This window comes from Pseudonaja textilis, chromosome 1 (assembly GCF_049901715.1).
Source record: "Pseudonaja textilis isolate UNSWEBS1 chromosome 1, rPseTex1.2, whole genome shotgun sequence".
Taxonomy (NCBI): Eukaryota; Metazoa; Chordata; class Lepidosauria; order Squamata; family Elapidae; genus Pseudonaja; species Pseudonaja textilis.
In genome coordinates, this window is record NC_141990.1 from 43,804,989 (window position 1) to 43,831,791 (window position 26,803).

The 26,803-nt window shown below is 35.9% G+C and overlaps 1 protein-coding gene across 1 annotated transcript in view; it reads right to left on the bottom strand.

Annotated features, from left to right (window-relative positions):
• The window catches only part of MTA3 (metastasis associated 1 family member 3), a 128,919-nt gene that overhangs the window by 23,199 nt on the left and 78,917 nt on the right, over nt 1-26,803 (bottom strand). The window contains exons 14-18 of the mRNA XM_026695832.2: nt 24,779-25,001; nt 15,350-15,436; nt 11,855-12,004; nt 5,888-5,919; nt 20-174 (exon numbers count right to left, since the gene is read on the bottom strand). Of these exons, the coding sequence (XP_026551617.1) occupies nt 20-174; nt 5,888-5,919; nt 11,855-12,004; nt 15,350-15,436; nt 24,779-25,001 (647 nt within the window). The remainder of the gene's footprint in view (nt 1-19; nt 175-5,887; nt 5,920-11,854; nt 12,005-15,349; nt 15,437-24,778; nt 25,002-26,803) is intronic.

Sequence of the window (26,803 nt, forward strand, 5' to 3'; positions counted from 1 at the left end):
TGCTCCCTTTTTTTCTTACCTGGTCTCTTCTGTAGCAATAAAGAAACCATCATCAGGAGCATTGAGCCAATTCTGTCTCTGTCTCTTGAGCAATGGCATAACACTTGGCATAAGGTCATTTGTGCCGACTTGTAGAGTTTTGCCATTAGTTGTATAGAAATCATGTGCCGCTTGCTGAAATCAATATAAAAGGGAGAGATATCAGCAACATATACCATCCAGTGTAGAGAGTTGTCTCCTTTATTCAGGACAAACAGCTCCGGTCTCAGTTCTAATGTGGCTGGCTGGAGGTCAGTATTGGGCTGCTTGTGGGTATAAACTATAGGCTCATTTTTGGGAAACCTGCCTGACATATATTCAACAGCAGCCCAAGATCATAGTATCCTTCCTGATAGGATAGTGTCCTTCTTAATTTAAAATCTTTAATCTTAATTTGATGTACTGATACTGCAACAAGATGTTAATCTCTAAACACTTTTGCTGCTTATTGGTTTTTAACTGATCGGGGCTTCTGCAGATAGAAACAAAGTTCAGTATATAACGAAGGTTAAGCACATCTGTGAATAGGCCAACCCTTGGATTTTTAAATAAAATACTATTAAAAATGTACCACTGATGGATAAGATGACTCTCAAAAATTTCATGTTTTAATTTTTACAATTGGCTTATCTGCAGGTGGTGTGTTTTTCATGGTATTTTGGTTCAAAATTAAAGATTAAGCATATTTGCAGATGGGTTTACCTGCGAGGTTTTTCAGATACTTTTAAGAAGTATTACTATTTACCAGGGGTGGGATCCGACAGGATTAACTACTGGTTCGGTGATTTACGAGGTTCGGTGATTTACGATGTGCTTCCCTGCACACTGCGAGTGCACGTCTGTAAATCGTCATCAGCATGCTGCGTGCAGAGAAGCAGCCTTTGAAAAAACACTTTTTCCCTGCTTTTTTAACTGCAGCTGTGCCTCGCATGGCAGCTGAAGTTGAAAAAACAGGAAATAAAGGTCAGGTAACAGCCCGGGCGGGTGGGCAGGTGGGCAAAAACATCAGCAGACATAGAACCGGTTCTATGTCAGCTGATGTTCAGAGTTATCGGTTCTATAGAGGTGGACAGAACCGATAGAAACCGAGCCCTGCTATTTACAGTATGTTTGTGGATAAGCCCATTCACAGACAAACCAAATCCAATTTTGTGTATTTCTTGCTTTAACTGTGAGTCATACAGTAGGTTTTTATCCTTAAAATGGGGTTGGGGAACCTGTGAAAATCCAAATGTTTCTGGCTGTAATTTTGATCAGGCTGAGCAGAGCTGAATAGTTGAAATTTAAGAAATTCTAGATGGGAACAGTTTTTCCATTTTTGCCCTAATTTAAAACTGTCTGTTCAACTGGGGGGAAAGTAGCATATAAGTATAATGGTATGAACTACACATTAAGTAAAGCTTAAGCAGAAGTTGTGTTCTGAATTCAGGAGATAAATATGATGAACTTTTAATACTGCAACGTTAACAAATTGCAATGGATTTCCACTGCTCTTTGTCCTCAGATATTTCATTTCACTTCTGGGCTCTGAAGATTAAAAAGTGACAAATGCTTTATCTCAATTTCAGTGAAACCCTCTGCAATGAAAAACAAGATTTTCCTGCTGCTCCTTTTTTTTTTTACCTTGTCCATGCTTCTAGTAGGTATGAATTCCACCTATCAATAATTAGGCATTAACAAACGGTGCAGGTTTTATCATAGCATTATGGTAAGAAATTTAACCACAGATGAATTTATTGCACTTGGAATAATCTGGATAAATTGTATCTCATTCAGGGTAACAAATCTCAAAATTCTAGTCACTCTTCTGCATGTAGACATCTGCCAGTTTTAATTTAAAGGACACTTCCACTCACCCCAATGACTCTGCATCTTTAGCCTCCATGCTCAGATCCACACTTAACAATCAGATTACTTTGTTGCCAACTCAAATTGCAGAATTTCCTTTTCTTAAATCCTTTCTGCCTTCCCCTCAGCTACAAAGGCCCAATAATGTAATTGTAATAAACCAGCTGTTTCCTATCACTACCATTACCATCTTTACTAGCAAACCCAAGGCAAGGATGGGGCACTGATTAAGAGCTGATTTCTACACTGTATTCATCAATTGCTTAGATCATCGTTATCTTTGACCATTCCCACAATAGGTGCAGACAGGAGACTGGGGCAGGTTTGGGAGGATAGCAATACTGGCCATGGGGTGGCATCTTAAACTAAATCTAGTAAATGCACTTTTTGACTATAGAGTGAATTTTATTTTAAAGATGTGTTCAAATAAATGAGAAAGACTCAACATTAGGTCATTAATAGGAAGAGTAAAAAATGAAAGAGAAGAAAGGATGAGAGAAAAGAGAGGGATCTGCTTCTTTATATAAACAGAATGTCATCAGATACCTGAGTACTGACTGCTCTCTTAAAGGCTACTGGAAAACATATCTGTCAATTACCTCACATATAATCAATTAAATCCTGAGCTAGGGCTTTAAGTACTTAAATATGATGTTCTATGGCTGTTTTGGCAACCTTTGTGTATTATTGATGCCAAACTTCTCTCCTTTTATGCTGAAGGCATAGAGGAAGGCCTCTTAAAATCCATCCACCTCATTTTTTTTAGCCTTTCCATAAAAAGCAATTTTGCAGCTACAACCTTCAGAATGCTTTCCTCAGGCAGTTTTGATCTCTTATTTACAGAGGACTGAAAAGAACATATCCATATATCATGCTTTTAAACATGTTGTTTTCTCCCAATGATGGAAATTATATCCTGGCAGGAATTAATGCAAGTCTAACCTAAGAAAAAACATGCTTCATAAATATTTGGCCAAAAGGAAAAATAATAATAATGGTTCAGATTATCACAAACAATTCCATAGTGAGTTTTACTACCTGGCAACTTTCATGTAAACTGGGCTTTTCAAAATATTGCTTGCCTTGTCTGGGTAAAAGTTGAGATAAAGGACTGTCATTTCATGGCTGGTAGGCTTTTTCTGATATATTGTAGAGTATAGGAACACATAGTCCATTTTGTCTTTCACATGACCTGAGTTCTTTAGAAGAGTCCAGTGCCTCTGATCTTCCCAGATATTCATCTGTACATCTATATTTCTTTAGACCATCATGTCTCACCATGCAGGTGAAACCCTGAAGGGAAAGAAGCCACTGCCAGAGATTTCATTAGCTTGAAGTTAGCCATAAGTAGCCATTTTTCCAAAAGTTAGTTTAATATATGGCCTAGAATTTATCCTTCATCTTGAACATATTGCTGAATTTCTCCATTGCCAAATACACACAAAAAGATGTAGACAAGTTTTAAAATATGTATTTGAAGAAGAAATATCTTTAAAAATGCATATTGTTGAGAAAATGCATTTAAAATACATTCAGAAATTCAAAATTCAATTTGGAAGATGAACAAGAGTCTGTCCAGTACAGGCTTGTAATGAACAGGCAGACAGGAAACAAATGGATCCAACCAGTCAGCCTGCCAACCATCCTACATGACAAGCAAATTGTCTTTCCCCTGGCTTCCAAACCTTTGATACTGGAAAAATCTCAAAAGGATTGGCCTTTTTCACTTTCATGCTTATCTTCTGGAAGTATGAGGTGTCTATCTAGAGTGAAAAGAGGTTGAAGAGGAGGGAAAAAACAGAAGTACTGTATACAACTTTCCATAAAATTCTTGAAGTGCCAAAGTTTTTTTTGTGTGCATAAAAATAGTATGTACTGTATAAACAGGTCTCTATCAGAGGATCATAAATTTGATACACTTTTAAGAAGGTCATTGGACAACCTAACTTCTAGATACAGGAAGGAATATTTCAGATGCTGAAAAGAGATTATCAGGAGACCTATCTCAGCAAAAGCAATTCTTAAAATAGTTAGACATTTATAACTTTAAAATGTAAAGATCAGCACTTTGATCTAGTGGAAAACATAGGCAACTAGTATAGATTGAGTAATTGAGTCATACTGATGTCATTAGCATTTGTACTAGCTAAGATGCTTAGAAGGGTATCTCCACATACAGTTATGTTTGGGTGTGTGTTGTGTGTATGAGCAGAACATAAATTATACCAGGAATTTTGCTATTTTCAAATGTCTAGGTTTTCTTTTTCTTTATTAAGTCTGCCTCTTTATTTCTGTATCGGAGGGAACTCTTTGTTTCATTCCTAAGCTTTAGGTCCTATAAGGGAAAAACTAGTTTGATGATTTTTGCAGTTCCTTTAAGTAACTCGAAGAAAATGAGCAGGACTGAAATTGAAAGTGATTGGCTAACATGCAAAGCGGCAAGCTTTGGCATTTTATCTTATATGTAGTTTCTTTCACTTTTGTATGGAAGAATGAGTCAATTTTTCTTGTTCAGATATTCAGCTTCTTTGAACAAAGATTGACCCTTTTTATGAACATTGTACACAAAAGGAAGATAATACTGTATGTATACATACTGTACTGAAACTGGTAGTGATAGAGTAAAAATAAGAAGGGGATTAGTGTAATTATAGGATGCTAGAGATGATTAGCTTGATTCAAGTCAATTTTAATAACATGCATGCAGAGTAACCTTCCTGTGCTTGATTCTTTTCACATTGGTCAAAATAGAAATTTCAGCATGTTGGCTAGAATTTCTGGTAGCTGTAGTCCCAAAACTTTTGGAGAGTACCAGTAAAAGGGAGAATGATTAAAAAGAAAAACATTGAAAACAATGCTCAATATATATTTGGCTTTCTAAACAACTCTGACAAGTGTATGAAACCACCACTTAACATAGTCCAAATGCCTGTTGACAGATATCTAGATATTGCCTTGCAGTTTTCATTTTGTTACAAAGTCCCTTATGAATTGCCTCCAGTTTGTTTTTGATTGATGGCCTGTAATATGCATATGTCATCTCTGGAACTTCACTGTGATATAAATCCATCTTTCCAGCTTTCCATCTATTGTAAATTCTTGGTTTACTCATCTTTTTCATTAAGAAGCTATTGATGACGTGATGCCAATTTTTCCGTAATGGAACTTCAGTGGTTTTATTTATTTAGTTCACTTTGTTTGGGTTTTCCAGACTTGTGGCATAATTTCTCCTATGCATAATTCTTTCCATGAATAAAATTATGAGATGAGGAAGCACATCGAATATATTCAAAGAGAAACACTAAAATATTCTATTCTGTAGGTTTCCCTCTTAATCTGTTCCAACAATTTATAGATAAAGGATTGGATCTTCCTCCCTCCCTATTTCCCTCCTTCTCTCCCTCCTCCCTCCCTCCCTGCCTCCCTCCCTGCCTCCCTTCCAACTTAAAAATATTATTATTATTATAAAATTATTAACAATTACATCCTACCCACCCTATCCGGCAGGAAAGGCATGCTATGGGTCTTGTCCACTAAGGAATGCCATCATGAAATTTCTTTGGAACATCCTCCCCCACAACACTTAACATTGGCCCTATCCCTCTGGCCTTTGGGATGGCATGACTATGCCACTGAATTTCAGAGTCGAGTGGTAGTGGTGAGGCTTTTCAGTGGTGGTTGGACTGAACAAGATGTGTGGCTTGTTGATTTAGTTTCAATAGTGATTTTGATAGTGATTTATATTTTTATGTTTATTTTTATTGTTCTTGCTGCTGTTTTTAATTGTTGCAAGCCATCCAGAATCCCAGAGTCATGTATGCAAGATGGGTGGTTCTACAAAGCTAATAAATAAATATGGTTATGGTTGCACACTCCTAGGCACTTTCACCTGAGAATAAGCCTTGCTGAATTCAGAGTTTTCTAAATAACTCTGCATAAGATTTCACTGGATATTTTGCATTTCAAACAGGTTAAAATGAAAAAAAAATTGAATACTTACCATTTTAGTTCCATGTGCATAGCTGGAGAGTCCTAAAATATACATACACAGAACCAATTAGACCCAAATTAGCATTTGCTTTTGAAAGTATTATTTTTCTTACAAACCACTGAAAGCAAATCTAGGGCTGAAAACTGTAGAATCGCAGCACTTTCTGCAATTCTACAGGCCAAAGTATCTTCCTTTTCCATAAAAGTAGTCACAACAGATACAAAACCCAAAGGATATCATTGATAGTGGATCTGAGAAGCTGTTATGTTGAACATAGAACAAATGGCTTTTCCTTACTACAAAGAATTGAATATGAACATGAAACTAATAGGTAAAAAGGTTGAAATATTACATATTTAACTATAGGCTGCTTGACAGTAGAACAAAGAAATACTTCATGAACAATTGAAACATTTGAGTAGAAGCTGGATGGGGCTTGCTTGCTTCCTCCCTCTCTCCCTCCCTCCACACTGAGTCCTAATAAGTATTATCCAAATAATAATTCAAAGATTTCCAAAGAAAACATTTTGTAAATACATAAGATATACTTACAAGACCTCTGGACTAAGCACCGGAGGAACTTGCTTTATAACTTTCAAAATGCCTTTCAACCCTAAAAGTATATTCTTCTCCTGTTCTATTATCACAATACACTATTCCTTATGTTCAGTTTTTGCTGTTTTGCCTTTTAATTAATACCAATTTCATCATTCTGCACTCTTCTATTAAGACCATCAGAAATGTGCTTATTCATTACTGCTCCTTTCAGCCCTTACTTCAATTAAAATGAACACATTCCATGGTCTTCTTGTACTCATGTCTATCTGCTTTATGTCTGCTTCAGATATCACCTTATATATCAAGAAGTAGGTGTATCCTTATGTTCCCTCATAAGGATTGTTTTTGCTACAGTACATTACATCCACTGATAATTATCTGAGCCATAAATATGCTGGGATTATTCCATGTAAAGTGTCTATTAGGATAAGTGTATTTTAAAAGCTGTGTATTGATTTTTCAATTGGACAGATTCCTCTCTGTTTCTCATTACTTTTGAGGGGAAAAAATAGTTTGAGATTAAATGAAGAGGAATAGAAAGACAAGGTGAGGGTAGAAGTGAAAGGCGCATCCGAGTATCCATGCTGAAAAAAGTAAATTATTAGAAAGATCAGATCCTGAACTCATCCTTGTTCCTGGCCAACCTGAACAGCTGAGAAAAAACCATGATAGATACTCTACCCCCATGCTGGTTGGGGATTTCTAGAAATTGAAGTCCACACATCTTAATGTTGCCAAGGTTGAGAAAACTGTTCTACCCTGTCATTTAAAGAGCCCACTTGGCCTACAAAAAGTGTCCTTGGTGCTGACTCCAAATATACAAGAGAACAAAACCCTGCAGATCAAAGAGTTACAGCATACCCTACTAAAAGGAGAAACAGCCTTACTTCCTGACTACCAAAATGGTTTGGTATTTCTATGAATATCATCAGTCCTATAAGGTAGGCCAGACTAAGAAACCACATACAATAGGTTAAAAAAACTATTTTTACTGGAATAGCTATAAGTAACAGAATCTTGAAAGTCTGAATGTACTTCCCTCTTCCTGCACTTTATCTTTGTGTGAACTAGGGAGGGGCTTGTCTGAAATATTTTCTCCAATTAGATCCTTGGGATGGAATGAAGCCATATTAATCTGATTGTTCCCTTAATAGCAGCTCTTCCTCCTGTCCTTTAGAGCCAGCCAATCCTGATAGAGCCTAACAGGGAAGAAACTAGGGGAGGGTGGTTTTTATTCCTTCACAGGTATGGATGGAATACAGTCCTGAAGAAGCATATTGGACCCTTTCCTTGCCTGCACTAACAGCTTTCTATCTGCGTGATTGCTTTCCAATTTTCATAACTTCTTCCTACAAGATGATGCAAAGCTGGACAGCAATCTGGTAAGGGTAGGACTTTGGGGAAGAATCCAGAATCTCATTTAGGCAGATGAATAAGAGAGTCACAGTTGTGATACGATGCCCCACTTTGAAATAACATATACTATCATTTGAAAAAAGAACGCCTAAGACCAAGGGTCTTCAAACTTGGCAAGTTTGAGACTTGTGGACTTCAACTCTCAGAATTCCTGAGCTAACATGACTGGAGGAGAAATTCTGGGAGTTGAAGTCTACAAGTCTTAAAGCTGTTGAGTTTTAAGACCCCTGCCTAAGACCATAACTCCAGAATCAAAAATTATTTGATTGTACCCTCAAAGTCTTGCTGGCTCCTGTAAAATGCCTATTAAATATTCTTATTTTATTTCATTTCATCCCAGCCCTTTCTCCAAAGAACTAAACATGACTTGCATAAGGTTACCAGATGCATCTTCTGCTCAAAGAGCAGATTTAATTAATCCAGAAGTTAAAAAAAAAAGCTTGCAATCTGAATATTTAGCTATGCTCTGGCTGAGTAGGATAGTCCGCCTGGTCTTATAAAGCAATTAATTATCAAATTATTTAAAAATCAAATTGTTCTGAATAAATCTATATTGGCTGTTAGTAATCAGAGGCTTGGGAGTTTACACATGATTTTCATTTTTTTTTTAAAAAAAAAGAAAGTCATTTTTTTTCTGAAGAGTTCTTTCTATGTCCTTTCTTCTTTTCCTATATATAAACACATAGCTACTTCGACAATTTTGTGTCAAGTGAACATTTAGCTTGGCTAAATGACTAATCTATTTTGCCAAAAGTAGAACAATCACTTGGGAAAACATGACGAGAAATTAAAGTGCCTTGTTGTACTTCAAAAAAAAAATGGTACAAAACATTCTGCAAGAATTCATTGGTTTCTAAGATTTCAGTAAAACAGCTATAGAAAAATAGTATGCATCCCAAATGAAGAATACAGCATGCTAAAATTATATAGTACTACTGGATCCCAACTGGGGCATTAAAAAACCCTCACAAAATTAGAAGCACATGAAGAACAGCAGGGGGAGGAGTGCGTGTTCTGCTCCTCCACTGCTGAGATGAAGAATGAATTAGGAATTAGGGCAGCAGGGAATGTTTGACTCATGTAGATTCTTGATGCAATTTAGAATATTGTCTCCCCAGGATTCTGAATCACCGAGTGGGACCTAAATAAGTAGAATGCTTGCCCGTTGAGATGCTCACCTTCAGATACAAAGAGATTGATGGGTCATGCCACGTAATGTTGGAACTTGTACATTACTCCCCATTCTCTCCCTTGCAGTTCTGTCTCCATGGAGGATGTAATGTGGTTGTTATCTATTTGTTTTGTTGCTATTTTAACCCCAGGTTATTATTATTATTATTTTTTAAAGTCAGGATGTGATAATCTACTTAGAAATGTGCAATTGTGATCACAGAAAGCTTACTTAACTGAAAGGAAAACATCAATACATTTAGGATGCCTGTCCGCCTTTATGTGGGAGATAATGTTTGAGAGGAATATACAGTATATTACATTGTTTTTATTTAGTTTGTCATTTTTATTTTCAAAACAAAATTAAGCTGAGAAATTTTATGAGTGTACAGCAGGGGTGTCCAACCTTGGCAACTTTAAGACTTGTGGACTTCAACTCCCAGAATTCCTCAGCCAGCAACCATCAGGGTAATTATTCATCATAAAGAAAACTTTGTGGTGGCTTAGGGTTGCACAGAATAATTTTAAAAAAATTTAAGCGGATGAGCTATGAAATAAACATAGATTGCAGAGATAAATGTCAGGTTTATGTTAATTGGGAAGAATAAGAGTGAGAAAAAAGAGAATAAACTGAACTGGTTTGGGGGAGTACTTTAAAATTTCTTCATCCCAGACTTTTCTAACTTAAAAATATATATATGTCAGTTGTTCAAACCAAGGATCCTTGAAAGAAAATCAGGGTGAAAAAATCGATATATGCTGATAGATTGGTCCTCATTTGCAGGACAACTGTTATAAACCAGATTATAGACCAGCATGTTACCTAAATGGTATTTATCGTACGATACTAAAATAGGGTTTCCTTGTCATATCAAGCCATGATTTAATCATGACTTAGGGAATTACAATTGTTTAAGACAAGCTGGCTGGAGAATTCTGGGAGTTGGAGTCCACAAGTTTTAAAGTTGCCAAGTTTGGAGAGCTTACAGATCACATTAAATTATAAATTTGCTTTACCCATAGTAGCTGGGTTCAAAATCCACTTAAAATCCAGATAAGCTTCCTGTATGAATTTAACCCCTGTGTCCATCTGCAGGGGGATCTATGAGAAAACTTTCTTGCTGGAAGTTAGTAGGTTTACGTCACATAGGAGAGACTGCTCGAAAACTGTTCGCACTCAGTGAGTTTCATGATGGAAAAAAGGTGAGATAAAAATCTACCCAAATTAATTAAAAGAGGGCAAATCCACAATCATGTCTCCAACAGTCATAAACCACAAGGCTACAACTAGGAGGTAATGAATGATATCATTCTGGCTTGTTTGACAGTCAGTATTGGCAATCTAGTCTCAGATACCATCACCCATAGCAAACACATACTATTCTGAGCATCAGTATTCTTTACATATAGTAGAATAAATCAGTATGATGGCCTTCAGGTGTTCAAATTGGTATCATTTCTTCCCAAAAACTAACTGATGAGATGAAAATTTATGTGCTGTAAATTGAAGCTAAGAATTTATTCTTGATTTTTCATTTTAAAAAGCTGAGGTTTTTTAATGTAATCAATCAAATAAGTGAAGCATTTTGTTTAGAGGAAAAGTCTAACGTATGAAGGACTGAAAAAGTTGAATAATCTTTCTAAAGACTTTTAATCTAGTTGGTTCCTGTGTGTTTACTTTCCACAATCATAACATTTCAGAACTACTACAGGTAGTTGCCGATTTACAACAGTTCATTTAGTGACCATTCAAAGATGCAATAGCACTGAAAAATATGATTTATGACCATTTTTCACAGTTACAACCTTTGCACCATCCCCTTGATCATGTGATCAAAATTCAGATGCTTGGTAACTGGTTCACATTAATGACAGTTGCAGTGTCCCAGGGTCATGTGATCACCTTTTGTGACCTTCTGACAAGCAAAGTCAGTGGGGAAGCCAGATTAACAACCAAATTACTAACATCAACTGCAGTGATTCACTTAACAACTGTGGCAAGAAAGGTTGTAAAATGGGACAAAACTCACTTAACAACAGAAATTTTGGGCTCAATTGTGGCTGTAAATTGAGGACCCCCTATCTTGTACATGTTCCAACAAAATCCAACAACAGAAATCCATAAGTACTATAAAAACATGAATTAAAATTATGCTAGTCTTTCTAGAGGGGTTTACTCTATTACTAGAAGATATGGGTTGATGTTAAAATTATGTTTAAAATAGGTAACGTTTAAATTGGAACTGTTACAGAATTCAAATCAATTTATTATTTTAAAAAATGGCAATCCAGTTTGGTAAATGCCTTGGGCCAGCCATTCTCTCACAACCCCAGAAAAGAGGCCATGGCAAGCCATTTCTGAAAAACCTTGCCAAGAGAACTGCAGGGACTTGTCCTGGTAGCTTCCAACAATCAGACATGAATTTTCTAAATAAATAAAATTGAACAGAAGGTTAAAAAAATTCCATTATTTGAAACTAAGTTTATAGTTAGAGATACGTGAAATTTTAAAATTGCTTCTATCATAGATGTATACTGCAGAAATTGGTTAAAAACTTCTCAATGGGATACTTAATAGATTTCTTATTCAAGCACTATTGTGATATGTTATAGATATATTCTCTTATGGGAAGATTAAAAATAATTCCTATATTTATTCAAACCTGATTTATTACCTGTGCAAACTGTTTTATTTATAACAACTCCTTAGTGTAAAAGTCAGTGAAAAGCTAATAAATATTGCCATTGACGTCCTCCCAAATTTTATTTTTCATAATAATAAAAAAAAGAACAGGCAGGAAGCAGGTTAAGATATCAGACCTTCATACTTACCATCCAGGCCATTGTGATGATGACTATAGTTTCTCTTTCCCAAAATACTTAATGATGAATGACCAGGAGGAGCAAGTAGTCGCTTTGACATGGAGCTCTGAAGACTTGGTGTTGACTTGATTATATTAGGCTTCATTGCAGGATGAATCTCTGTAATTTTGTTAAAGGAGATAGTTATTTCAAATCTATATTCATATAGATCACAAATATGATTGTGATTTATATGAATACAAATCACAATCATATCATCACACTGAGGACTTACATAGTTCAAATAGTTCCTGGTTTCTGATAAGAAGTTGATAAACCTGTGATTAACCTGGATGCCCATTATCATAATCAGAGGATCTGTGGAAATTATTTACTTGAGCTTATTCACCACTGTGAAAAGAGACATAATACTTGTTTAGCCATTAGAGTAGCATGTTTTAGATAACTTGTTCTTTCAGCATGTGCTCATTAGCAATATGCTAATAACACATATTGCTTTTATGGTTGCAAAAATTTTGGAAACTGCTTCCATATTTAAATAGATGTTTGCAAGATTTCCAATTGTTAGCAGGAATTCTGTTCCTATAATTAATGCTGTACTATTCCTCTCCGATGAAGTCTTTGTTTTGCATTAAGAAAGGTAAACTTACAATAAGCAGAGTTGCAAAGTTGTTTTTGATGAATCTGATAATCTGTAGATAATGCTTGGATGGATGGATGGATGGATGGATGGAGACCATCCGGTCTAACCAATTAACCAAACAAACAAGCTTTGGTGTGACTTGACAGAATTCATTTTTAAATGAATAAAATTCTCTTCCATTGTACATGCAAGATACATATAAAGAGTACACAGTATATGGCATTCAACAAACATGTACCCCTAGTACGTGCTTAGCTACCATTCATTCATCAAACATTCACAATTAGAGCAGCACTAAACAAATGATTGTCACACAGCCACTCTTTGAAGTTAGGGCTACTGCAGCGCTCCACAGTCACATGATTAAAATGTCAGTGTTTGATAGTTCACTTTCATTTTTGACTGCAGCTTGCTCATCACCTCCCCATTTCTGTCCTTTCGGTTGTCCTACACTCCACTGAAGGGCCAGCAGCTGCCTTGGCCAGGTGCCCTTGTCAGCAGTGGGAGAAGAAGATAACAAAGGTCATCTGGTGCTGTGGAGGAAAGCAGTGGTAGATGGCAGGGTGTCCAAAACAGCAGAAGCAGAGACAAGCACGGCGGGACAGGAGCAGTGATCTGGATTAACAACTGCAACTGGGACTACTGAAATTGATGCGGTGGAATCTGGAGCTGAAGTGAGAAAAGGCTGACTAGCTTGGAATTGCTAAAGGGAGGAAGCAGTGGAAAGCAGATCCTCCCTAAATCTGCAGTATTTATCTAGCAATTTCTCTTGTCTAGTGAGATTCCTGTCAATAGATAAGCAGCGATCAACATACCATTCTGATCAACTAGCCATGTCATCATGACTGACAACTGCTGAGCCTAAGTAACATGATGTTTCTTAAGGAAACATCATTTAGTGATGGAAATTCCAGTCCCAAATAGGGTGGTTAAGGAAGGACCACCTGTAACCTGGATTCATGACTTGAACATTAGGAGGAGGGCATGACTGGCACACAGTTAACCAGCTTCAGCTGATGTACCAGTTGGATTGTTACCTGCTGCAGGAGGACTTAATACTAGATATTCATGCTCTTATACCACCTCTTATCCATCTTTTAAATGCTACTCAGAATTCCCATGTCTTAACTGGCTTCCAAAACAGGAAGAATATTATGCCTACATTATGGTTTTAGATGAGTTGCCAAGTCAGTACAACATACTATTTAAAGTGCTGATGATACTATAAAGCTTTTCAGGACTTGGCAAGTAGGTAATTATGGAACTCTGACTGGATTTGGCTAAGAGATAAATGAGGGAAATATTGTCCCACATTTTTATGATGTCAGTGAACCAGTCTTACCAGTCTTCTCTTTACCAGTGCTGACTCTACTGAAGGAAATCTCTATAGAAATGAGACTGCTTAGGAGATTATTAAAAACTGAGGTTATTTGAAGACCTTTTAGAAACATCTTATGCCTCTTCTGGTTCTTATGTATTCGTTTTCTTTCCTTTGTTTTTGCAATATGAATTGCATGTTGTAATTCTGTTGTTTTGATCGTGGCCTTGTAAGCACCAAGGGTCCTGGGGCTGTAGTGGGATCAAAATAAATGACAAACTGACCTCCATGCTTCCATGCCTTCTCTGAATGTTCTATTTTCAATACCTTCACAAGCTTGACATCACTTAGCACTCTAAAAGACAGGGGAGGGGAGCGGTGCAGTTGCATAACTAACAAAAAAGTAGTAATCCCAGCTGACTCTGAAGAGAAAGATTATGGACAAAGGGAAGCTGCTATCAAAGATAAGAAGTTCCTTACTTTTCAATTGATCACCAAGAAGTGGGGGTTAGAAACTTGGGGGTGGAGGGGGTGTTTGTCTGTTTTCTTTTGAAAAAGAAATAGGCCTTTTACTTTTTCCTATGAACTCTATCCATAAGGATGGGAGAAACAATCAAACCAATGAGAAGGAAATGGATGCAGGGGAAAGAATACAAGCCTATTGTATTACAACCTGTTTTAACTTTTAGCAGAATAGATCTGTTTTAATTAAAAGAAAGAATAAGAAAAAGACACACTTTACTTCAGAAAGTGATTGAAAGACTAATGTTCCATTTCTGATCCTAGAAGACCTATATGTTAGGGAAGTTTAATAATATATCTCAAACCTTCTAAATATATCCAGAAATTGATAATTATTAGATTTTTAAAAAATATAAAATAATAACTCCTAATCTACAGAATAGATGTGAATAAATATATTACAAATTTCTCTGTGCATCATGGAGGGCAGGGCTGTCAAACTCCCAGCCTGTGGGCTGATGCATCACACACTGGCCATGCCCAAGCCCAGTTTAGCAAAGGGGAAAATAGTCCTGATAAGCCACGTGATGCCACCATGACGATGTGAGTTTGACACCCCTGATGTAGACTCATCAATATTATAATGTTATAACCAAAAAAGCCAATTTTTTATTTTTGTTAAAGAGAAAGGCCCCCAAACACCAACAAAAAGTTTGTTCCTTGTTTACTGTTCCAGCTGATCCACTGCTTTGGGCCAGTATATATTCCACTTCGCTGCTTTGATTGAAATAATTGATGCATAGGTAATTCACTTCAACTGGATGCTTCACTTTTAAACAGTAGTATTCATGTATGTAGAAAAGCTATGTTTGATGGGTAAAGGAAATGTGACAAAGCTGTAAGTTATCAGTGAGGTGCTGTGCTGCTGCTGCATAGAACAGCTTCAAGAGTACTTTGATCAATGTTTAATGTATGCACTTTCCCTTTTCTTAAATATTCTGCATTTACAAAATTCAGTTAACCTTACATATTGTATACAATGGTATTCACCCTTAAATTCATTTTGGCTGGAAACACTCACCTAAGTATCCAATGATACATGATAATGATTTCCTGGTGCTTTTAATCTTCAAAGGGTTCCCAATAAATTCACAGTGTCTATCAGCATCTAGGGATTGAAGAGAAAACATTAGTCTGAAATGAAGAGGAAAAAATACAAACCTGAAAGCAGCTCTGGCTGCCCAACTGCCTTCTGATAAGAAATTGCCCTTAATAAGATGATTAGTAGTGGTAATAATAGTAGTAGTAGTAGTAGCAGCATGTAGTATATAAGCTTTTCACTTGGCAAACTGCCCAGGGCTTGATGTTCTTGAAAGGACAATCACATATTTTGTAAAATGACAGCAAGTGATCTGTTGTCCCTCCATGAATCAAAGGTGCATAGCAAAAAGATCTAGAAATTGTTGTAACAGAAAGATCTTTTGCAGAAATTCAAGAGAACCATGCCTTCCAGCCTAACCATCATATAACAGACGCTCCAGATGGGGTGGCCTACAGGAATCACAGTAAGTCCCATCTTAAGGATTTTCTTAACCTAACACTACCTGCCTGCCCTCCATCTGTGAAATTTGTATCTTGGTAGCCTGCAGGTAACTACACTGTCGATTAGTGTTTCTCAACCTTGACAGCTTGAAGATGTATGGACTTCAACTCCCATATGTCTGGGAGGTCAAATTCACACATCTTCAAACTGCCAAGTTTGAGAAACACTGCTCTAGATTTTGGCAACCTGTGTTAGGCTTTAGTTAGTCTTGCAGAGGCAACATTGTTTTACTACTCTAATAGTAAAAATGAAATTCATTGATCAGGACTCAATACTATCTAAGTTTCTGTTATCCTTCCATGGTTACCTTTGTCTTGACTGGTATGCTAACTATTCTCTGGGTTCCACTTCTTCCAGAAACATTCATAGTCAAAACTGCTCTAAGTATTTTTCTTTTCTCAACCAACTACATAGTACTATATATGAGTATCTTATAGTCTTTAAATAAAACCTTTTGCATTCCACTACTTACATCTAATGAGATCTAATGAGAAAAATGACTAGTTTTGGGGCATGTGGAAACACTATGAAAATGGTTAGTTACAGAAGTATAAATATTGGTTATGACTGTATTAAAGAAATTACACAGAGGATTGATGAATTGTTATCTGGTTCCAGACAATACATGGCACAACATTTTAGATCCAGGAGGAAATGTATCATCAGCAACACATACCGTATTGAGAAAAGATTCAGGTGGAAGAGAAGGAGAAGGAGAAGGAGGAGAATTCTGGCCAATTATCTGAAATGTTCCATAATTAGCTGTCACATGAACTGAAATACAGTGGCATCCGAATGTCATCACAATATCACTAATAAGGCTCAATTATGGAACAAAAACAGGAAGAATTCATAATAATGTCACTTTTACCACCTGATCTGATATTGGTTCTCTTATGCTCCCCCCACCTCTTTGGGCTTAAGAATTCTTTTAGATTTTATCACCTCTTCCTATTTTTTTAAAAAAATTATGGTTAGTTGAACTCAACCAAATGTTTAGACCGGCACTTTAAATTTGGCATTTTAATCCATCTATTGATTTCTTCCAAACACATTGTTGGTAATCATCACAACATTGTTGGTAATCATCTGTGTGATCTTATTGCAGTAGCTAACTAGACGGTCCAATGTTTCTTCGTCTTTTTTGCAGTGGTGACATTTGCTGTCTGTTGCTCTCTTTTCAATTCTGGTTTTGTATGCATTTGGTCTTGTGTAGTCAAAATTAGCCCCTCTGTATCTTTCTTCAACTTTCCTGTTCTTAGACATTGTCAGGTCTTGTTGTCTGCTTCCCTGCTTGTGTGTGTGTGTATGGGTGTGTGTGCTGGCCACATAATACTTTGACTTGTCATGTCTCTTTTCTGTTCTTCACTTGGTCTTTCTTATACGGCAGTTTGGTCTGTTCAGTATTCAGTAAATCTTCATATTGTATTAGCTTCAATGCATCTTCTTTGTGCCCTTCAGATATTCTACCAATGCCAGTTTTTGTTCAACAACTGTTTGCTGAACTTCCAACATTCCACACACATGTTTCTTGTTAAGTAGAGTCTGTCAACATCACTGCATGGATGAAGGGAATGATTCATTGTTTTACCTTTTTGTTCTTCCTATTTAAGGCTTTAGTTCTGCTTGAATCCAGTTCACTATTCCGGCTGTGTATCTAATGACTGGAATTGTGCAGGTATTAAACACTTTGAGGGTATTTCCACCACTGACTATGGACTTTAAGATCTTATTCACTCTAATGATTTATTCAGTTCTTTTTGATTTCAATGTGCTTTATGTTGTCAGCTTGGAAGATGCCCAGGTATATGTAGTGATGATCTTCATCCAGACATCAAGTTATTACCATAGCATATCTTGATTCCTTCAGTTTTCACTATTTTTTTTTCTAATGATGATGATAAGTGGCACATTTGGTGTTTTTCCACATAACATCAGATTATCCATGTAAAGGAGATGAGATAGCCTGACAAATCTTTCTGATGTTTAATAACCATGGCCTGGCTTGGTCAGTATGTTCACAGATGGATCAATGCAATAACAAACAGCACGGATTATAGTGAATCTTCTTGAAAGATTCCTTTCTTGATATTAACCTCATTGATCAGCAACGGTATCTTCTATTGTGCTGTTGATTTTTGTATGAAGCATTTGATGTTTTTATTGTCATTTATTGTCATTTTAACTAACCAATCATTTGGAAGAGACATACTATCCTCCTCCTCTTCTGCTCTTTATTCTTTTTAGCCATATAGGTTGTAGCTAATCCTCTGAAGTATGCTCTAGCTGTATCCCATACATTCTGGAGTGCTGCTTTAATATTTTCAGTGGTTCCTTGATCTGCTTTGTTTCTAGATATTTCTTTCACAGGTATTCTTTGATCTTATTTTCTCTTTCATCTGTTCTGTCTTGTTTGCATATCTGATCTTTGTATGCTGATTCTATTCATCAACTTGATCTTCCATTTTGATGATGTCTTATTTAGCCGTGTTTCTGCAGTCGTGCTGTATTTCAGTTGGTTTATTTCTTGCAGCGAACTGGTGCTTATAGTCACTATTACAATATTACAATATTGCAATACTATTACAATATTGGCATATTTTAAAAGTTGTATCAACTTTTTTTTAGAACAAGCTTCAATGCAGGCAACTGTCAGGGTTCCAACGGATGCTCTAATTAATTCATGAGCCTCAAGTCAAGTTTCAAAAGAAATCCAATTATTTATTAGGAGCAACATGTCGGCACTTTTCCCAAGTGCAGTCAGCTCTGCCCTACATAATTAACTGCTCACCTATTACCCTGTTTCCCCCTCCTCCCAGGGTGTGTCATAAATCACATTCTCCAAAGAAGCACTTTCCGGCCTGTGGAAACACACCTCTCCAGATGGACTTAGTAACTTGAGACACAGTCTGGAGAAAGGTATGCGTGGGTTATAGCAACAAACTGCTCCATCAGATCTCCGCCGCCCCTCCCCCCCATGGCAGCTGGAGCGCAATCCAGGAATTCTTTTCATTTATTTATTTTTCCTTTCAGCTTGTCTTGTTTTTCAGTTAGATGAGCTTATTCTTTCTGAAGAGAAGGCCGAGAGAACATACCTGGTTTGGGAATGAATTAGAGGTTGCCTGGTTTGGGAATGCATAAATGAATACATTCAAAATTATTATGAATTGATCTCCTATGCCAAAGCATCTAAAGTAGATTACAACATAAGTAATGATATAATAGATATCAGCACATTAAAACAATAATGAAAAATATTCATTAAAAAGATATCAGGGAGAAATATGGGTACTGTTGTTCAGTCATGTATCAAGAAAGCAACTTCTGAAATACTGAATGCTGAAGGAACTTGAAAGTGTAGCACATAGCACTAACAATACAAAGACATTCTAAAAATGTTCAAAGTTCAAAATTTTGGTGGAATTTTTATGCCTGAATGGATGTAAATAACTTAAAAGTTTATTTGATGCATTATGATGCCATACCAAAGGGAATTTAAAATCTCTCCACTTACCAAACCCAAATAATGCATGTAACTATATAAACTTATTTTTTTATTTTTAATTGCTATGCAAGAAGAGAAAGTTTTCAAGTATTGGGAATAAGAAGCTGGCTTCTAATAAGTCAGGCTTACTGGATCTGAGAATGCATTTAATTCACCTAACTATGGAATTAAATAATGGATGAGTTGTTATGCAAGTAATATGCATATTGTAAGACTGATTTCTTTAATTTTTAGGAATGGCCCCTTTATTACGCTTTGGATGCACTAAACCATGGGAACCCAAAACTGAATAGTTTGCCCAAGCATTTTCAATACAATTTTATCAGCCTATATTCTAATCAATCTGCTGATTGTTTTTAAATTCAGATAAAAAGGAAGTAGTGTAGGCCAGCTTTGCTTCAGTAGAAATTCACAAGCAGAGAGGCAAGATTATACATTTCCTACTTCATTAATTCAGCATATGAAAAATAATAGCACTCCAAATTCTCTAGAAATGGAGAAAAATAATTTATCTGAACTGCATACTTTCCAGGTTTGAGATTTTTAAATGCCACAGCCCAACTTGTTATGAGAAATAAAAAAACTGTAGCATAAAACCAATAACTACATTCATTAATAAGCTTATAATAGTTTTTCCCATTTAAATATTGAAACAAATATATAATACATCTATATAGCTTACATGAAGTTTGGTACTTTTTTCTTAATAACATCAGCATAAGGGGAAAATTTTGGAAAATCAGGCAATGCACAGATTAGAAATATATGAATCCCAAATGGTTCATATTATTTGTTATTTTATATTCTTTTTTTCTGTTTCTCTTTTCCTCACTCTTATCCCCAATAATTATTCCAGATTAATAAATCAATTAGAAGATTAAAAACTAAATGAATTTACTGTAAGGTCTTGCTAAGTCTTCATTTCTAGGTAAAAGAATTAAAATATTAATAAAATATACAAGATTAGACAATTATCTAGTAAGAATGTATTGAACATCTAACCGTAACCCTACATTCATGGGATGGGGAGGGTAGTAGATAGCAAAATTTTCCCAAAAGTAAAAGCTGCTCAACAATGAAGCAGACTATCTTGCTTTTGTTGGAAGTGCTTAGAGACTAGATGGTCACCTATTAGGGATGCTGTAATAATGGATTTCTCTAAAAGGGAAGAAATATGTTCTGTGAGTTGAGAATAATCTGCTAACACACAGGTTCGTCCATCTTTCTTCTTTATTCATTTCCAAAATTTGACTTCTAGTGGCTGTTTACAATCATAAAATTATTTTGGCATGCATCTAGAGTCAATTACATTTGAATTACTTTCCCCATTTTCTCTCTCAATCCAATGCCTTAAAATGGTGTTCAGCATCTTAAAATACTGTACATCTTCTTTTCCACCTAGGATACATTCAGTTTGAGATTCTTCCTTGTCATTTTTAATCAAACTAGTAAGAATCAAAATTGTTTTTTTTTTTACTCATGCAGTTTCAAACAGGTATCATGTTCTTCCTTTACTGTAGATTTCCTATTGATCTTCCAACTTTCCCTTTCTGTTTCTACTCAATACTGAAGCACTGAATTTTTTGGGATGCCAAATCCATTCAATCCCAAGTTGGGGCTGAAGAAAGTTAAATCATTATCTTTGAATTCCAAATCATTGTTGGTTATCCTAAAAGCCTCTAGCCACTAGCTGTACTGCAATTTTTTTTTAACCAAACAATCCTTGTACAATAAAGAGTTCCCTCTACCAAAAATTTCTCCACCACTCTTTATTAAATTTGACTGGCTTTTTCCTCATAGTCAGGTCACCTCAATTATTTCTGTCTAGGAAAATATAGGTGTCTTTCTTTAAAAGAAGAACAAAGACGATCAAAATGTAGAAAAGCTGTTTCTCATTCTTTGAACTCTGACCAGGGTCACTCTGGAACATCTTACTTTGCTTGAAAATTGTATTCAAGCCCGTTTGTTTATTGTTGATGTTAATAGAATTCCAAGTTTCAGGAAAAGGCTCTAATGAAGGGGGAGGTGAAAAAGAGGATGACTGACAGCAAGGATGGATGGATTCAGTTGTAGTAGTGATGCACCATTGGGAGACCTAAAAGAATGGGTTTAGGGACAGATTATCACAGAGAAAATCTGTGGTCGCTAGGAGTCAAAAATGACTTAATGGCACATAATCACGCAGTCAAGATTTCAAGGTCATGTACTTTTCTGCTTTACAAAGCAACATCCCGAACTCTCCCCACATCTCACCCTACTTCTACCCAAAAAGAAATGTTGTAGGGATTTATTGAAAAGTCCATTACTGCATGTGGGATACCCACACTCATCTCTCTCCAAATGCCTTATTTATATAAGACACATTTATACAAGAGTTATCCTTATAGCTCTCATTTTAATATTTATACTCATGCTCCCTCCTCCTCTAGAGTGTTTTCTCCAAATTTCATGCAAAAAATATTTTGAAAGACTGCACAGTTCAAAAGCAATTCAAGCTTCACAAAAATCTAATCTTCTCACCCATGTTCATTTCCTTTATAGATGGCAATTTGACAAATCCAGGAAAATTAGATAGTATTTTTAGTGGCTTTGCTAAAAATGCATTTATGTGAAATGATCACATGGCATATAAAATTTTTGCACATTTTTCCTTTAACCAAACTAAGCATAGCCCATTTTCTGTGCAATTCCCACTGTTATATATGTATCCTGATGGAAAATCCATTAAGTTATTAAAATATTTGAAATGTGGGAGTGGCAAATCATTTTGAGTTATTGTTGAGCCAGAAATGGCCCAGCATGTTTATTAAGTTCCTAGAAATAGAAAAGTCTAACTAATAATGTTGAAAATTCTAAACTGTCATCACTGAATATCAAATTAACTTTTTCTAGAACAATAGTTAATCTGCCCTAGATGTGATCTAATTCAAGTCTATACCAGTTTCCTCTTTGTTATTTTTTAAAGTATTGTTTGTTCATCCATTCATGTATGTATGTGTGTAAGTGCATGTGAGGGACATTGCAGCTAAAAACACTGCAGTTAAATACAAGAATAACAGCAAAGAATTTCTCCCATTCCCCTCATATATTATTAAAACTCTGAATTTGAAAATATTTTTGTCACCAATTTATCTGGAGAGTAAAACCATTTACAATATTTTAAAAGCAATAATGCCCTTATGGACATTCCCCAGTTATTTATGGTACCATTGGCATCTTTAATGTTATTTCCAACTTGGCAATTTTGAGATGTGTGGACTTCTTAAATTCTGGGAGTTGAAGTGCACGTATCTTAAAGTTAACAAGTTTGAAAAATACTGTTCTAAGCAACCTGTTTCTCTCCAGGGTTGCACAGTGAGAAAAAAGATAATTGTGAAATTTTAAGATGTTGTCTGAATGTATGTTCATTTGTGATGGATGCTTGTCACATTGCACAAGCAATTAAGGTCCAAATCTCTAGAGAAATGAATCCAACTATAATAGTCCTAACCCAGCTCTTGTAAAAATATTAATGGTACAAATAACGTAAAATGAATTATATAAATTAATATTTACAAACTATATACTGTGCAGCAGTTTATTACCAGTTCATTTGGGCATTGCTGATCACATCCCACTGGATATAAGTTAACCTGGTTTTAAAGAACCATATAGTAGAACCATATAGGTAGAAGTCTTAGGAAAGCTTGTATGTCCTGCTTAGAGAAAAGGAATAGCCTTTGGATCAAGCTCTCTCTCCTTCCTCAGTCTCATATTCACTAATGTACCACATGGTGTGTTATTTATTGTACATTTAGAATTAATTCTTCCTTTTCTACAATAGAAAATGATTACATTAAAGTGTTACCCACTTTAAAAGAAAAGCTATCAATGAAAGGTTTAAATAAATGAAAAAAGGGTGAGAACTATGTTTTGTGAAAAGAAATAAACACATAAGAAAAGCTTAAAAGTAATATGGAAAATAGTCTTGGAATTTTTTTCCAAACACTTCGGAAAAAAAGTGTTCAATGATTAAAATACTACTTTATCCCCTTTGCTTCAGCTCTAAATTTGCAACACAGAGGTAACTTTTAACATATAAAAACATTCACATTTCTTTATAATTCTATAGTCACCTCCCAGGCAGACCATTGTAATGTATTGTACATGAAGCTTTCCAAAAGCTTCAGTTAATGCAAAATGCAGCAACACAGGTACGTTCTTCTAGAACACATATTACACCTCTGCTCCACAAGCTGCACTGGTTATGTCTGTTTCTTGGTTCAACTCGTCTTTTTGACCTTTAAAGCCCTACATGGCATGGGACTGGGTTATATGAGGTAGTACAGCTCCCTCATCTACCCATCTTACCAGATCCAGCAGAAAGCACATGCTTTGTCTCCCATTGCCTAAGGAGCTACAGTTGGCAGGTCCTAGGCAGTGAGCCTTTCCTGCTGGGGTGGCCCATTTTATGGAATATCCTCCCCCCTGGTTTGGTATACATTATTTCTATCTCTGTTGTACACCACACAGAGTCACTTGTTTGTGAAATGAGTGGCCACATAAAATTTATGAATGAAATAAAATGTTTAAAAAATCATATAAACCAGCAACTCTGTCTATTCAGTCACTTTACAGTAAAATGCTACTGAAAAAATTCACTCAGTTTTGACTCTCCTTATTCATCACTCAGAAATGTGAGAAACATATGACAATTAGCTGACCAATGATGAGGAAGTGAGCTGAGAAGCACAAAATATACAAAAAGGATTCACCTTTGGAAAGTCTTATGTGACAGGGGCCCTACGTTTTTGCTACTGTCATTACACAAAGTTGTTAATATACACCAAGAACCTACAGCTGCCACAAAAAGAGTTCATTTCTTATGATTAGGACAATTCATAAAATTATCCTGAAATATGTCCTAGTGTATGTCTTCAAAAACTCTGGACCTGCTTTCATGCTGTTCCAGTAGGGTGTCATTACTAAAGTTAAAGTGCAGTGCCATTAATCTGAATATTGTCCATGACTATCAATCTTCATTCTTAAACTAATGGGGATTTTTTTTATAATTTCAATAGGCCATATGTTTGGATCTACAATCAATTTAATCAATCTCCATACTATACCAAGAAATAATTTGTGAGCCTGTTTTCCACCCAATAAATTAAATATTTGCTTAAGAAACCTATTTTATTATTCAGTAAGTAATAAATTTATTTGTTCTATAATCTTACATTAGTTTTAGAAAACTTTCTTTGGTGACAAGACAAATGAAAATAAAATTAACACAAAGGGAATACAGACAGAAATATGTTTATTGCCAAAATAATATTAATAATAATAATAATGGACAAAAAAAAAGACAACAGAAAGTGGCTGGAATAATGACATATTAAACTAAGAATTTAGAAGCATCTTACATTCTGCCCTAATGGCAGCACAGTTAATAAGGGCAAAAGGTCTTCTTGCAGCTCGCTTCAGTTGTAAGGTATTTCTGCAAACCTGGCGGGCAAGTTTAGTCAAGTATGTAGTATGAAGAAAGAAAGATTGACGTGTCTTCACTGCTGATTTTGGACTACCAGTGTTCCTGACTGGTATGCCCTGAGTTGCTTGTCGTGACATATGTGTTCGGACACAGGAATCCTGAAATAAATAATAACAATAATAAAAACACTGCCATCCAGAGTCAGTGGTTTGAGAGGGGCAATTATACAATCAAATAAATTAAAAAAAAAACATTTTACTCTTCATTTTTTGGTCTATTCTTGTTTTTCTTTTCTTGTTTTTAATATTCCTAATCTATAACTACCCAGAGTTGTTGAGTGACTGGTGACATATACATTTAATAAATAACAATAGGAATAATAGTAACAACAATAAGAATGACATTGAATGACACATTTATGTCTGGAAGATCCTTTATGCATTGATCCCCGTCTGTGCTGGACCTCTGAAATGATCAAGGACAAACCTAAAAGTTCATTTCATATAAAGGAATTGTACAAGAGGCAGTGAGTGGAGACTTTGCAATATCCAACAGGAGGTTTCAATGTTCTTGCTCCCTGCTCTTCGTCACCTACTTCTTCTTTAGCCATGGCCTCTTGGATGTACATATTGCTGTATCTGGAGAATAAGACAACTTGACTTCCCTACTAGGCAAGATACATGATGAAAATTTATCAGGCCAGCCAAGCTGGAGGAAGAGGAGTGATTGAGCTGGAGAAATTGAGACTGATGACCTGGAGTTGTATCAGGGGGAAAAGAGGCAAGATAGGATGGGGGAATGGAATGTGGGTGCAGCATGGTTGGCCAAGTAAGTGGGAAGTGGAAGAAGGAAATTATTCAACTGAATTTTTTATTCACACAAATGTAGTATGCCTTTACAAATTCTGTGAACCTAGAGAAATGTGGATGGATGAGTACATTGTAGCGTTGTGATTATTAACCATCTTGTAATTCTCATTTTGAATGGCTAACTTAATAGTCATTGCAACATCTATTGCCTAATGTGGATAAAACACATGCTTATAAGCCATCAAGTCCAACTTTCTGTTCAGTGAAAGAATCCCAGAAAAACTTCACCAACACATGGCTGTCAAGCTTCAAATGAATTTAGCCAGTGAATGGAAGCCCGTCATTGAAACAATAGCCCCAGGAGTAACCCATTCCTCTGTCATACAGCTTTTACTGTGAAGATATTTTTGCTAATGCTGCTCAGATCTGAATAAATTCTCCAGTGGCCTGCACTCTGAAATTATGAAGAAGACATCTTTACTGTCTTCTCTATTATCATCTTTCAAACGTTCAAAGAGTGCTGCTACATCTCACTTCAATTTTTTATTCTTACAGCTAAACATTCCCAGGTTTCTTTTAATCTCTCTGCATAATATTTGATATCTTGTTTCCTTCTCAGATTCTATTCCAATTAGTCTGAAAGCTTTTTTTAAAATGTAATGCCCAGAATGGGCACAATATTTGAGAGGGATATAACAAAACAGAATAAAGTAAATCTAGTGTTTATCACAAATTGGAAATATCACAATATCGCGTTCCAAAATTGCATTTCTTGTTTCTGTAGCCATATCACATTGCTGACTCATTCTATTTGTTATCAACTACTAAATTCTAATATTTTTTCCACAAGTACCATAAGCCAAGTGCTCTCTTTCCTATTCACATACTTTTAATTTGTGCTAAATAAATAATACATACAGGTAGCCCTTGTTTAATGACCCTAACTGGGACCAATCATAGAGCAAAACGCCAGCTGATCAACCCACTTAATGATGGCAGTTCCAGCAGTCCCTGTTGCTCCTGTTGAATGGATCATTTAGTTAATTAGATGAGGACCTACCCGGGTCTAAGTCATTCTTGGAAGAAGGTTTGGGATTGCCTCTACTTCGACTCGACAATCAACTTGGGATGGCAGTGACAGCAAGGGCAGT